Source organism: Seriola aureovittata, chromosome 6, assembly GCF_021018895.1.
Source record: "Seriola aureovittata isolate HTS-2021-v1 ecotype China chromosome 6, ASM2101889v1, whole genome shotgun sequence".
NCBI classification, from domain to species: domain Eukaryota; kingdom Metazoa; phylum Chordata; class Actinopteri; order Carangiformes; family Carangidae; genus Seriola; species Seriola aureovittata.
Genome location: NC_079369.1, coordinates 29,066,371 through 29,081,340, shown reverse-complemented (window position 1 = coordinate 29,081,340; position 14,970 = coordinate 29,066,371). Strand labels below are relative to the sequence as shown.

Here is a 14,970-nt window from a genome sequence, read left to right as displayed (position 1 = left end):
ATGAAAACTGAGTCGGTCTGAAACTAACAAAGACACTTATGTTGTGCCTTGCACCGCTTTGCACTGGGTGTAAGACAGAGCCCTGCGTCTTTGATGCAGACAGGTGGTTGATGCAGGGATGCACTGAGAAAGGAATAAACGTAGATTGTACTTAATCCGTTTTCTAATCGTCCTGACTCTGTCTCCTCTCTCACTGTAGCTACTAAAGATCGATCCATGTTGCCACATGCATAGCTGAGTTTAGCTTACCAGATGTTTACAGTTATTTTTTTCTAGTTTATTTTTTCTCACACTGCCCCCCACCATGAGGTTCTCTGGCCTCACACTTTGAAAACGGCTGGCCTAAAGTCCAGACCTAGTCCCCAGAGGACAAATGTGGAGGGACCTGAAGAAGAGTTCACAGACACTTCCCATCAATCTGTCAGGAAGAATGGCTGAGGTCAGGGTCTGAAGACTTTAATGAATAAGAAGATTTCAGTTTCAACTTTTTAATAAATTTGCAAACATTTCTAAAATCATGTTTTAATTTGGTCATTATGGGTTTCTGAATGTAGATAGATTTTATCCATTTAAAGTGAAATCTACAACACAATAGAGTAAAGCCATTGTCGGTGTAGGTGCCTCCATCATTCATTATTTTTTTCAATCACTTTAGTGTTTTCAGTTATATTCAGTTTAGTTATATTCCTTAGGTTACCAATTGTGCTATTAGTCACAGTTAAGTAAACCTGATTATGTGACATAAAACACACACAAAATACATCAATTCTTACCAGGTACATTTGGATGACATGAGCTGCCACAAACTTGGCCCCGTACACCAGGCCGTCGGTCCAGCGCACCTGAACCACTTCACCCTGAGGTGGGGGTCCAAGCTGAGCACAGTCTCGGCTCTAACACAGAAATCAAACGTTATAGAATTCTCAGCACACTGAACACAGGCAGAGATATTTATATCACGTGAATAATGTTATAATGGACTGAAAAACTTTTTTTCCCGTTGTGTCAAAGTAAAATCTAAATGTAAATTACTTTTTATTTGAAAACCCTGTTTTATTTTAATGTGAAACTACTGATCAATATCCTCAGTGGTGATTATCTGTACATGACAACTGTTTCATTTATGGTTCATGAGAGAAACAAAAGGGAAAATCAAACGCATAACATCCACCAATTACCATTTATTCTTTAAAGCCAATATTCTACGGTGGCCCTGAGAGCTCACACACAAACAGACAAAACACAAACAAATTCAGAAAACATCTTGATCAATTTGACAACACACACACGTGCTGCAGATACAATGGAAGTGTTTCCAGCGGACATCGGTAAGATGAACAAACATTTTCAGTAACTTTCTGTGCACCGTTTTTCTTTCTTTCAGCATCAGCGCAATGCATGATGGTATATATTACTTTGTTGTATCGGTTGTGGGCTACTTTTCATGATGCATTGTGGGATATGAGTTCACTATATAGGGTATATTTCTATTATGATTTATATTTTTATTTCTTTATAATTAATTTTTTCATCAAAACTGTACTGTTTTGTAAATGATTTGTCAGATTTGCGATACCTTGGAGGCCCACAGGTTGGCAACCACTGATCTATTTGCATGTGTTAAGTTGCGGTGTGTTGAGCTCTCAGGGCCACCGTAGTATTAAAATAAATAAAAGTTGTTTACTAATAAAGGCAAAAAGCACCAAGATGTGTGGAATTACCTCCAGCTTGTTACAACAGCCCACATTTCCATCTCCACAGCACTAGTTCATCAATAAAACCACAGAGTCGTGTCACACTCACCACTCTTCTGAGAATAGCTTCTGTTTGTAACAGAAATAATGTTTTCATACTCTAATGAAATCCATGCGGTTCTTCTTTTACCCATGTTACATATTCTTAAGGAAACAAGAGGTCTTGGATGTTTTTTCACTTTGAAAGGCTGCAAGACTGTGACAATTGAGTTTGATACTGTGGAGACGGACATTACACTGAAGTTATCAAGACGACAGAGGAAGTTTTGAGCCCATCAAATAAATGTCTGCTTCTTTGTGGGACTGAGCTATATGAAGGCCACTGACACTTCACATCATTATTAAGACAATGCTACAAGATATGAGATTTGTCATAAGAGTCAGTGCTGTACACTACATGTTCATGAGCTGCAGAAAAAAAAAAAATTCATGATTGTAGATGAATATATAGATGCCCAGGGATGTAAATATAAATGGAAACAACTACATAATAAGAGGGTTGATGTCCTTTAAATTTTTATTACTTCATTTTTAAATTTGTTTCTTTTAGATATGACGACAGAGATAAACCAGGGAAACTTACCACAATGTCCTCCGGGAAGAGATTGTCGCTGAAGGAACCATCATCAAAGTTGACCTCGTAGAACGTTTCTTTAGAAAGCTGCACCACGTCACACTGGTAGTAGCGGCCGTTCTTGTGCTTGCATATCACCTTCTGTCCCACAGTCAGCTCGTGCATGGCTGCTTTATTGCGCTGTCACAGGAGAAGCAGGAAATCACATTCTCATTACTCACTACAGCTTAGTGGAAACTGCCTCAAGATTCTCTGACATTTGGGGCATTTTAATGTAATAGTCTAGTCTACAGTAAATCCTTGAAGAAGATGGTATCAGATCACAGCGGCTCCTTACCTCGATCTGAGTGGGGCCTTTGTGTCGACAGCAGGTGACGTGCACCACAAAGGGCCACTCATCCGGCTGCATGAGGACTCCTGCCGCCTGTGCACAGGTGGGGTGGTAGGCAGTGGGGCAGCGGCCATGAGAGCACTGCACACAGCAGCCGGACGCCTTCTTCATCCGCTTCTTACAGTAGTAACATTTCTGTCACACATAAAACCAGAGGAGCCGGGGCTCAGGAAACTGCAGCAGATTTGAAATGAACCAGCGAATAGATGAAGTGGTTCAAGTGCAGCTGAATCCTACACTTCATAACTTTACATCTTGTAGCACTGATGGCTGGTTAATCCTTCAGTCTCCAGTCTGTCCTCAGTTTGCTCTGATGCAGCATTGATCGTCTGATTTATAAATGGTCTTGTTTTAATTTGCTAATTATTTCCTGTTGCCTTTAGCTGCTTGTTAAACCACTGTTTATGAAGCTCAACAATTCATGGTTTAGGCATTTCACATTAACGGAGCAGTTTCAAGTGCTTCATTCCATGTTCTCCTGCTGGTGTTTAAATGGATCTGTAGGGAATGTTAAGTTTCATGGATGCTAATTTAATAGTTCTAAAAAAGAAAACAATATTTCTGTTAAAGAGAGACATGATTCTGTTGTTATTCTTATGAGTCAGTGTTGTGTAAATGTACAGAACCTTGAATCTATCATTAGGTATATTAGGTATTTGATAATATTGAATATTGTAAAATTTCCCATCATAGTATCTTATCTTTTTTTGGCATGTGACAAATAAAACTTTGGCAGCATTGTTTATACCTGAAACATAAAATAAAAATATACAACAATAAAATTCTAAAATATCATATATCGTGATATTTGGGCCGGACTGTATCAAGATATTCAATTTTGGATCTTTATTAGCTATCAGTCTTTACTTGTTGGTGTTAGCTGTTATTTGAGACGCAGCCATTAACAGAGAATGTAACAGTAGTTTATCCACTCCCACACATGTAAGTGATATTTGAACTCACCAGTTTAAATCTCTGCAAAGGGATTCCACTTAAATCCACAGGACTTCTGTCAGTGATGTTGACAAAGCGCGCCTCGAGTACAGCCACTGCACAGAGCACATGTACCCACCTGCAACACACACACACACACACACACGATATGTTGCCTTTATCAAGCAGGAAGCTGCCTGTTCTGTCCATTTTCTAGATCAATGTGAAACTGAATAGTACACACTCACACAGTGTTGGCCAGTATAGTGATATTATTTATTCTCATGCTTCATTTTATGGTTTGGGGAATTACATCAATTTCATTCACCTTTGAAAATGTTTAACTATGATCGGACTGATGGATCAAGACACTGAGACTTTGACTCAAGTCACACTTATAAAATATAAAAGGTAGATGTCACAGCTCCAAGCCACGCCCCAAGTCCCCACCCACCTGATCACTCAGAAAACAGTCAGCCAATCAGAAGAGAGGCTCAGAGCCTCCTCTCTTCTGATTGGCTCACCGACCTGTTGTTACTGGAGCTCCAGAGAGAAGCCTGAGAGAGGAGATGTAAAACTACACTGAGAACCACAAATATATCTTCTGATGGATCAACACTTCAAAGAAAACACAGGGGAAGAGAAAAATATGTAGCTTTAAGTCGCACACATACTAACTTGAGACTCAACTCAGACCTGAAATTTGGGACTTGTGAACAATCTTTGTGTTATTTGTCCACCCATGTCTGTTTGATTATTTGTCAGCATGATTCCACAAACAGTCCTGTACTGATTTGTACCAAACTTGGTGGAGGGATGGAGCATCGGCCAGGGAAGAACATGTTCATCCAGACCATTTACTGCGACTTTGAATTTTTTTAAATCGGGAGGCCCAGGAAGGTTCTTGGTGGGCTGGGCTGATAAATGTGCTGTGAGGGCGAGAGAGGGAGGGATTAAAAGAGAGCAAGAGGGAGAGAAATCAAGATCGCTGTGTCAATGGTGATCATACTTTGGTTTTATATAACCATCACCTCCCTCACGTCCGCCTCCCCCGTGAACTACGTTTGGTTCGGACAGGAGCAGAGTGAGTTCAGGACTACAGCTCCCAGTGAGTCCAGTTTTACAGGTAGACGACGACAGGAAGCTCGTTTGGGTTTATTTAGAGGTATAATGTTGTATACCTTTGTTTTCTGCTGAAAGTCCTCAAAGACTGTGATCAGCTGATTGTTCTTCCCACTGCCTCCCTGATGTGTGATGTTTCGGCCTTGGTGGATCTCTGTGCTATCATACTGACATTAAGTAAATGTCTGACGAGCTGAATCATTCCCTCTGACTGATAGCTGATTGTTAGTGAGTGTTAAATCCTGTAACCATGGCAACGTGCTGGGCCTGACCTAGTGCAAACATGATAACTGTGATATTTGATGAGTTATAACCAATACTCTTTGCTGGTGTGGTTGTAATTTTCATCGTCATCCATTTGGCAAGTAGCCAAAAAGATCAGTGTTCCGAATTAGTATGACAAATGTCAGAAAAGAGGAAATTTCAGTGCCAATAACAATAAATATCTCTTTCATGTGTGGCCAATATGTGTAAGTAGTAAATTTGAGTGAAGTATCACCTCAAGTTTCATTTTCTCTGCTCTCCGGAATCATATCAGTAAATTCACGTTTATTATTCATCAGACAATACCCCTGTATATTGGCCACATCCTGTTCATCCCTACATAATAGTCAGTTACATAATCAGTTGGATCATGACTCAACTTTGCACCTTACACCAGTTTGGTCAGAATAACTAAATATGATCCATTTCGAGGATTAAGTGCACAATTACTAAAACAGTTTAATTTTCCTGATGCCTGAAGACACTTACTTGTTATTGTTGGCTTTCTGCAAGGCTCCGCCCCTCAGTGAACACAAGCAGCAATTCTGCAAAAAGGACATGTCATCAATCAGCTGTCCAGACAAACAATAAAAACAAAATATCTCTTTCATTGTTGTATTAAGTGACAAACAAAAAAGACAACTTTAACCGCAGCCACAATCTAACCCAACGGCTACAACCACAGCAGCTGCAGAACTGACAGAGGCTAGGGCTGGGCAATTAATCGAATTTTATTATCGATTACGATTTGGGCCTCCAACGATTATAAAAACAAGATAATCAAGAGAAATCGATTATTGTGCAGCGTTGTGTTTCACAACAAATTCCTGCCACCCTACAAAAACCATCCGACGTTATCTGTTCTGCTCTCGGTGCTGAAGGAAAATTGATTTTGTATTTGTTTTTGCAACATATGAGTTCTCTTGCACATTCACTCTGTTTCTGATTAAGACATTCCTCATAGATGATTTTTTGCTTTTCCCTTTGCAGAAGTCCATCTGCATCTCTCTCTCTGACCCTGTGTGTGAGGCGCTGAATTGTGTTCATTACATTCATTCAGTCATACAGGGATGAAGATGGTGAGCAGAAGGGCATTGCTAAGCTAACCAGTGATTGTTCTTAATCAGGAAGCTGAGAATCTTGGGTGTCTTGAAATTTCATACAGGAGCCTTGTTGAAAGCATCTCATCATTCAACATAACTTGGTTCAGCAACTTGAGTGTAAAGGCTAAAACATGCTCTCCAAAACTGTTAACATGCAGGGAAGGTGATCGGCATGTCACAAAAAAAAACTTGAATATATTTGACAGAGCTGTACACAGGAAGGCTGAACACATAGCTGCTGATACCTCACGCCCACCACACTCAGAGTCCGTCTGATTCAGAGCCCAGAGGACCAGCCGGAACATACGTCTGTCCACTGGCACCCAGTGTCTTTTAGAATAGATTTAAAGGTCCTTTTACTTGTTTTTAAAGCTTTTCATGGTTTGGGACCTAAACTGCAGATTATCTGTCATTTTATAATCTTTCACCAGCTCTCAGATATTCTGCTGCCAGGATTTTAAATACACACAATTTTATGCACAAGAAAATAGGCAGTGCAGCTTTTTTTTTTTTTGACTAACTCCAAAACTATGGAAAACCTGCCAAGAGCTGCAAGAGATGCTCTGTGAACATTTTTTAAATGACATCTGAAAACATATTTAGTTAACTAGGCTTTTAATAAATTCTCTCACAATTATTCTATTCTTACTGGTTACTGTTTTTATTTTCATTCACATATTTTATCATCTACTGTCCATCCTTATTTTATTGTATTTATATATTTTTTTTCTCTTGTATGAAAAGTGCTCTGTAAATAATAAAATAATATAAAAAATGTATACATTATTTTTTATTATTTATATATTTTATTATTATTAATATTATTGTTAAATCCATTGAACTGTCTACATGAGCCTCTGCAAGTCAGCAGAAATATCTCAGCTCCAAAGTATCCACGTGTTCACTGCAGCATCATTCAGTGATTATTTGACTTTCTATGTAAAAGAGCTGTAGGTACATCAAGTCACAAACTTTACCTACATTACTAACCAGATCTCACTTTTCTCAGTGAAAAACTGAGAAAAGTGAGAAGAACAAAGAAAGAAAAGTGCTTGAGCCGTTATTAGCTGTTAGGTTTTATTCTGAATTTTGATTTATAGTTAGGAATATTTCATTTGGAAAAACATGAGCTGTAGGTCGGTAACAGTACACATAATATTTTGCAGACCATTACAGTTGACCATGAGAAATAGATTGGCCAGTGAATTAATGAAAAGGCTAATTAAACAACGATACGATATGTGGAATAAATGTACCGTGAAGGGTTCACTGACCTCAGTCATGGCATTAGCCTTGCAGCGCGCACATTTCCAGTCCTTGCTCACACTGGCTGGATCCACACCATAACAACCTGTAATATAACAACACAAAGATGCAGTTGACAACTGTTGATCCAGTCGAATTCAAACTGAGGACAAGAACTGTTGACTGAGAAAGAAGAGGATTTTTGAATGAATAGTTCTTAGACATCACTTGTCTACATGTTACTTGAAATAAAGAACAGCACTGAAGTATACAGAAGGGCAGTACAGCACCAGGACAGTTTAAAGCGTGCACATGCCAGGATTTTCAGAAAGGAGGAACACAACTGTGACAGCACTTTCCGCACTATCATCCACTCCACACTGGAAATGTGGTTACCAGTTTCACAGTAAAAATGCCAGACAGTTAGTGTTACCGTTTAAATTTGAATTATCACTATAACTGTGGTCAATTTCCGTGGTTAATTTGACTCGCCTTAGGTTCTATAAGGCATCAACATGGCGGAAGGCAATAGTGCTCCTCCGGAGATCTTTCAGCCTTCTAAAAACTTTTACCACCAAAGTAAACAGGTATAACATGGGTCAATCGGCTAAAAAAGGCGATTGACTCCTTTTACACTGCCAGACGAGTTTGCCTTTCTGTTTGGACTGAGGACACACACAGCGGAGAAACACTGAGCTGCTAGCTGTCGTGCAAACTGGATAAAACCGGGTTGGTGCTCTTGTCAGTATTGGAGCGCAGTGTAGCTGCAGTGTTTCTGGTTTAACAGCACTGTGTTGGACAGGTGACAGGTGTGTTTACAGTGTCTGTGCTCTGAAAGAAGGCAGGAAAATAATGATGATAATAATAATAATGATAATAATAATAATAACAACAACAACAACAATAATAAACACATTCGCTATTCCCTCGTTAACAGAGTGGGCATGCAGCAGGCAAACCCAGTACTGCTACTCGTCCTTTGTCCCTCATCTGTGTCACATGTGTTGGACATGATTTTATTTTAAAGTTTAAATGCAAACATTCACTTGGTAAAATGATTTCAGGTTGTGTGTTATTACTTTTTGTGTTTTGTCTTTTAAGCACATTTTTACAACACCATGATAATACTGATAACTATGATAATTTTGGTCACTATAATCATGATATCAAATTTCATCTCTAATCCGATGCCAGCAGTGTCAAAAAAAGAGACTGATCACACAGTCCCTCCCAACAGCCACATTCTGAATGGGCACCTCAACACTGTTATTGCAAAGGCATCTGTTACCATGTGCTGCCCCCCACAGACTGTGTTTAATCAGTGCAGTTGTGTGTTTGCTGGCTGTTGCTACTCATTTGCAACCAATATTCTCAGTTCAGGTGTTTGTGTACTGACTGGTGTGGACGCGGACACTGCACTGAGAGCAGGTGATGAGGAGGCTGGTTCCATCTTCCTCCAGGTGAGGTGTTACAGGCTGCTGCTCACACTCAGAGTCCTCATCTGTGGTGGTGGTGAAACACATCTCTGGGATCAGAGGTTTGGTCCGCATCCGCCCCCCAGGCACCATGACAAGACTGTCCACGCTGTTGGCACATTCAGTCTGACAGCAGACAAAGCACACAGATACATGGAGCTTCCAACACTGGACAAAGACTAATATCTTACAGACAAAATTTTGAATATTTAAAAAATGATGAGATATATCGCTGAGAAAAGTAATACCACCCATTTCTTGCTTTGTCAGCAATCCCACCAAATTAATATGAAGAAATGAATTCAGTATTTGTAGGCACCTCACTACCAAAACACAGTTGGAGTGGACAGCCTGGAGCTTCAGTTCAAACTGCTCCAGTAACTTGACAGGGAGCTAAGAGAGAGTTAAGAGTTTCAAGTCATGGACTGGGTTTAATTTGAAGGGGTTTTCCAGCGTTTTACTACTTTATACATAACAAAATGGTCCAAATTGAAGCCACAGAGGCCAAGATATCGCAACCTCTGGTCCCTGGTCGCACTCCACAAGCACTGGACCCTACGTATGTTTCCCATAAGGCAGCTCTTTCCTTCTTCCTGCCTCATAAATTGCCACAGAGATAAGTCTGATCTATTTTGTAATTTGTGTGCAGCAGTTTTTCCTTTTCTCCATGAAGCACCTGCTGGTCTCTGTAATGTGTGGTGTATTCTGTGTGCTGGTGCAGGTCAATAGATGAGTGGTGAGGACTGGTGAGTGGGATCCACTGAGGTGCAAGTTACCTGCTGGTATGTGTGGAACAACATGCAGATGGAGCAGTAAGGAGGTTTGGAGCCCATGCGTTGGTTGTACTCCCTCTCCTTCTTCAGGTTGGGGGGTCTGCTCTGCCACAGGTGAGCCAGGGGTTTAGCCCAACTCTCCCCTTCCAGACCACCCTCCTCTACTGGGGGGGCCTCTTCTGGAGCCTCTGCACAACAGCATAGTTAACATTCTCATTCAGATCAGGTAACAACTAGAGAGAGGATATTAGAGACCTGAAGTACATTTTCTATACATTAGACATTCATATCAAGTTGTTACTGTTGATGTGACAGACCGTCATCACTCATGCCGTCCTTGATGAGTGGATGGTGACCTGGCAGCTGTCCCAGATCACTCTCTGGCTCTCCATCCTCAGCCACCTCTTCTGCCACCTGCTGTAGAAACACACCTACTGTTAGCATCAGCCTCTGTGGTGGAAACATACTGGTGGTTTAGCATTTGTGCGCCACATAGGTCCATCAGAGTGAGCAGTCATTATCTCTAGCTTGTCTACAGTGTCTCAATGCAGCAGTTTAAAAACACTCTTGTATTCAAGGATGTTCTGTTGTTTGGGTTAAGAGCTGGATAGTGAATGGTGTCCTCTAAATCCACATTGACTCCGTTAACATAAGTGTTTGCTTAGCTGTTGCTTTTTTGGAGTTGATGGTCCAAAAAATGCTTCTAACCCACATTAAAACTTTTTTGTTTTTTCATATCTTTGTGTTTTGCCTTATAAAGTTGTCATTTTTATAAGTTTCACTAACTGCTACACAACCTCAGCTAATCATATATGTCACTCAAAAACTTCTGTACAGTATAATAGAGGACAATCGACCATAAAATAACAAAAAATGGACCTTGAATTTTTTTCTATTTTATAGATAAATTGTAGTATTTATGGGCGTTTCTTTTCTTCTCATTGAAAAATCAGCTCCAAACCTCTGCTGCACTAAATATCTGACAGAAAACAGAGGGATGTGACCAGTCACTACTAAAAACTCAGACCAACTCCAAGATGGTGGATGAGAATCGATTGATAAACATACAGAGGCAAAGCAGCAATGTGCCAGACAAACAGTAAGATTATTCATATCTTTTCTAACTGTTCATATTAGTTTATCGACCAAAGTAAGTGACTCACACAGACAAACAGGGGCATGTTGGAAAGCGCAGATTCTCTAGTTGAACATGAAAAAACAACATGTCTCTAGTTCAAACTATCGCAGAGTTATGACACTCTAAAGACAACATGATATTTGGGGGACGTATATGAGGGCTAACGGAGCATTCCTGAGAGCAACACCAAGCCAAAACCAACCAACCTGAACCAAAAGAAGAAAACATTAACAATAGTGTCAGGTGTTCACAGCTTCTGCTGCTGAGATGTTAAAAGATGCAGAAAACACAGCTAATGTGAAGAACAGTATTAGGTGTGTGTAACACCTGCATCCACTCACTGCTTTGCTAACGTGCTTGTTGTCTTTCTCCATCTCGTGGTCACTACTCTCACTCTTCCTCTCCTCCCTGGGTGGGGCTTCTCCCTCTCCGTAGTCACCTTTGGCGTAGCTGTGGACGTGCAGAACGTCTGCAGGGCTCAGCGTCCTTTGAAACAGTTTGTGTGCTGGGCTACAGTCGATGCCGAGCTGAGACTCCACGCTGCCGCTCGCTTCCTCCGAGGACAGCGCCACTACCTGGCTCTCAACAGGCTCAGGAGGACAGACGTCTGCAGCCGACTCACCACTCTTCTCCTTCTTTGATGGACTTCTTCTGTTTGATGTTTTCTTAGCACTGGCTTTGGACTGAGATCTAGACTGTGGCCTGGAGTCTTTCTCCTTCTTAGGCTCCAGCTTCAAATTCACTTTGTCTGAAAGAATAATACAGATTAACACATAATTACAACTACTGACACCACGTACTACATGTAGCTCATCCTGAACCAGTACAGTACATTGGTTAAATATGTCACTTCCTCCTGTTTCTTATACCTTATGAAGTAAGTTGTTAGTGTGGATATATAGGGCTACATATTAGTATTATAGTAGCACAGTGATTTAAAGTGAGTTTCAAACAGACAGCTTTGGCTTTGGTTTGTTTGCTGCAGTGAAATAATTATCGGCACAATATTTTCATGTCAATGAAATGTTGACGTTTAAACATCAGTTTTTTACAAAAAGGCTGAATTTATTTTTTGACTTAACACCAATAACAACAACTGAAACAGAGACCTGTACTGAGTACCTTTATCTGGTTTGACAGAGACTTTAGTCGGGGACTCTTTGCGTGAGAGCTTGGCCCTCTTTGGCTCCACCGCCTCAGCCTCCTTCACCTGAAACTCAGGTTTGATGTCTTCAACAGCTTCAATCAGACGCTTCGTCCCAGACTGAAGCTTTGGACTGAAGCAGGGGAGTAAAGGGATTAGTAAAGACTGACAGGGTTCAACAGGAAACACTCCAGTAACAATGAAATTCAGTCACTTCTGGACCTGAGAGCAAAACTCCAGAACAACACACTGGGTCAGTGGGTCAAGATTTGTTCCCAGCACAGGAACGTTAAAGTTATAATCTTTAAATATTCCACATTAAAATGTCTAAAAACAACTACACCTAGGTTCTATATGTTGTTGAGTTGTGTTCTTACACATTTCCATCAATTCTCAAACCAGAGGAATTGCCTGCGATTTTAATCATGATACCAGTACTCCAGTGGCGGCTGCTGGTCTTATAAGGAGGGGAAGCTACATCATAAAATGTGTCCGTTTATTTATATGTAAATTCGCAAAGTGATAGAAGAGAGTCGCCAAACACAACGCTAGTCGTTTTTAACAAAGGCCAAGTCGCTGAGGATCAGTAACGTCTCCAGATCAACTCTGAACAACGGAATGAAAAACTTGAAAACTGCTCCGGTGGATGCTTATACTTCAAGATCGCTGATTCTCTAATTTCGCTGTCAATCAAAAAGGGACTCAGCCTCAGACAGATCATCCAATCATCATGCAGAAGCCGAGCGTCCGGGCCAGCCCACTGTCCCATAGACCCCCAGAGACGCTGAGCGTCCGATGGGCGGGACAAAGACCAGCATTTATCCAATGACTGTCTAGTTTGGCTGCAGTGGAACAACCCACTCTGTGGTTCCCCATTGAAGTCAGGAGACGCTCGGCGTCTACACTGTGTAAAGCTCTGTGGCGCTGCGGGGATGAATGAGAAGAAGTCGTGTCGGTTACCTGTGATAAGGAGCTGGTTCTGAACAAAAGATGAACGTGTTCTAGCGCATATTTAGTCAATGAAATGTACACACAACAGCACATATTTGACTTTATGTTATTATTATTTGATTATATTATTTTTGATATTTGATTTGATTTTAGGGGAAGCTGAGCTTCCCTTGCAGTCTTAGAGCAATCGCCACTGCAGTACTCGAGGAGGAGGCACCCATGTTGATCTGTATTATTTATTTGTATATGCAGATTAATAAGCTAATTTGGAAGCTGAAGTCTCGTGTTCTGTGCTGAGCTGAACCCACGGATGAACTCACTTTCTCTTATAATCACATTTATGATGAAATATTTTTTAACATGGGCTGTGCTGCAAAAACATGTCATATAAATGGTTGAAGTAAAGCTTGAATTGAGGATAATTTCGTAATGATTACTGATCATTAACATGGCCACAATTCACATCCATGGTAGAATCGACACAGAATGTTGTAGAGATGTATTATTAGTAAATCCAGACCTTTTGTCCTCCTGGACTGGAGCAGTGGGTTCCACCAATCCAGCTTCACTGGGACTCCCTTTTGCAGGTTCGGTCTTGTTCTCCTTCAGAAACTCGGCAGCTTCTGGTGTGGGTTTGGTGTGGTCAATGGGAGCGTTGTCTTTCCCCGCCTTCCATAATTTGTAACGACTGGGCTGAAACTTGCGCACGAACACATCCATGGAGATCTTCACCATGTCCTGACGGCACGAACACTGGGAGGAAAACATGGATCAACATTTTAGTCCAGGTTGCATAAGTCAATGATAGGAACTTTAATGTTGTTGCCGACCGTCTCCACTTGTACTTGTTTGCTATCTCAGTCTGATTCAAGTTAAAAGATCACATCCATAGCAAAAACAGGAGAATCAAAATGGATAGCTGGTTAGCAACAGGAAGAACTAAAAGGAAAGACAGTCAAGAGACAGATGGTCAATCAACACGTGACCTCTCCCCCATCAACAAAAAAGAAAAAGTTGACTTGTTGAGTTACTGTACACGATGAGATGCAGGTGTTTTTTCTGGACACAAAGTTTGAACTGACACATCTCCCCAGTGATTTTGAGTGGTTGGCTACATTGGGTTACCTGGCAGATATTTTCAGGCACTTAAATGGACTTAACCCTCGGCCTCCAGGGAACAGCAGTGAACATGTTCAATGTCCAGCATAAAGTCAAAGCGACCATTAGAAAACTGGAGCTGTGGGTTAAGCGAGTCGACCAGTCAAATTATGACTCCTTTGAAAATCCGTCAGATTTTGTGACAAAGGAACAGATTTAGTTTCCCATCACTGTGACCAAAGCTATCAAAGAGGACCTGCAAGGTTAATACGAATACTTTCCCATCCCAGATGTGCAATACAGTTGGATAGAAAACACATTTGCCAGACACAGTGACAAGGATCTCGCAGCCCTGAGCGCAAAAGAGCAAGACAGTCTTGTGGATCTCTCCTGCGACACCACATTGAAACTGGTTTTCTCACAGAAGTACCTGGCTTCATGTTGCTTCATGTTGCTTCATGTTGCTTCTGAGTGTCCCGATCTGTCCGACAGAGCTGTGAGATTTCTAATGCCTTTTCCTGACAACATGCCTCAGTGAAACTAAAAACTAAATATAGAAATAAACTGAATGTTGAGCCAGATCTTCGACTGAGACTGTCTCATTAGGTGAGTCAACATTTTGTTGGCCTATTATTGAACTGGTCCACTGCCGCTCTATAATTATCAATAAGTAAGATCATTTTGTTTTCTTGCAAATGTTGTTTTACTTATTTAAATGTTTTTCTTCTGGTTATGCCTACACGCTGAATTTACAATATAATCACATTGAATTAGTGTCTGTGAGCCAGCAGTGGATGTTGCAGACAACGCAAACACATACTGTCTTTGTCTATGCGGGGAGTGGGAGGGAAATCCACTGGAAATGGACTGTTGTTTTGAAAACCATACCGTCTTCATATTGTTGGCAATTTTATAAAAAGCCACAAGTAAGAGCACAATGTTTTCATTTAGTTTCTTAGCAACAACGGCTTTTGCCTGTATTTAAGTTTCTTCTGGCTATGCCTG

At 40.8% G+C, this 14,970-nt stretch overlaps 1 protein-coding gene across 2 annotated transcripts in view; it reads right to left on the bottom strand.

The window, feature by feature from the left end:
- kdm4aa (lysine (K)-specific demethylase 4A, genome duplicate a) overlaps positions 1 to 14,970 on the bottom strand; it is a 28,583-nt gene that overhangs the window by 5,604 nt on the left and 8,009 nt on the right. Inside the window, exons 9-20 of one of the 2 annotated variants that reach the window (XM_056378521.1) lie at positions 13,388 to 13,620; positions 11,895 to 12,049; positions 11,114 to 11,520; positions 9,952 to 10,051; positions 9,638 to 9,822; positions 8,783 to 8,987; positions 7,416 to 7,492; positions 5,528 to 5,583; positions 3,683 to 3,791; positions 2,666 to 2,854; positions 2,338 to 2,508; positions 774 to 893 (exon numbers count right to left, since the gene is read on the bottom strand). In XM_056378521.1, the coding sequence (XP_056234496.1) occupies positions 774 to 893; positions 2,338 to 2,508; positions 2,666 to 2,854; positions 3,683 to 3,791; positions 5,528 to 5,583; positions 7,416 to 7,492; positions 8,783 to 8,987; positions 9,638 to 9,822; positions 9,952 to 10,051; positions 11,114 to 11,520; positions 11,895 to 12,049; positions 13,388 to 13,620 (2,007 nt within the window). The remainder of the gene's footprint in view (positions 1 to 773; positions 894 to 2,337; positions 2,509 to 2,665; positions 2,855 to 3,682; positions 3,792 to 5,527; positions 5,584 to 7,415; positions 7,493 to 8,782; positions 8,988 to 9,637; positions 9,823 to 9,951; positions 10,052 to 11,113; positions 11,521 to 11,894; positions 12,050 to 13,387; positions 13,621 to 14,970) is intronic. The other variant, XM_056378522.1, reaches the window with a different exon arrangement.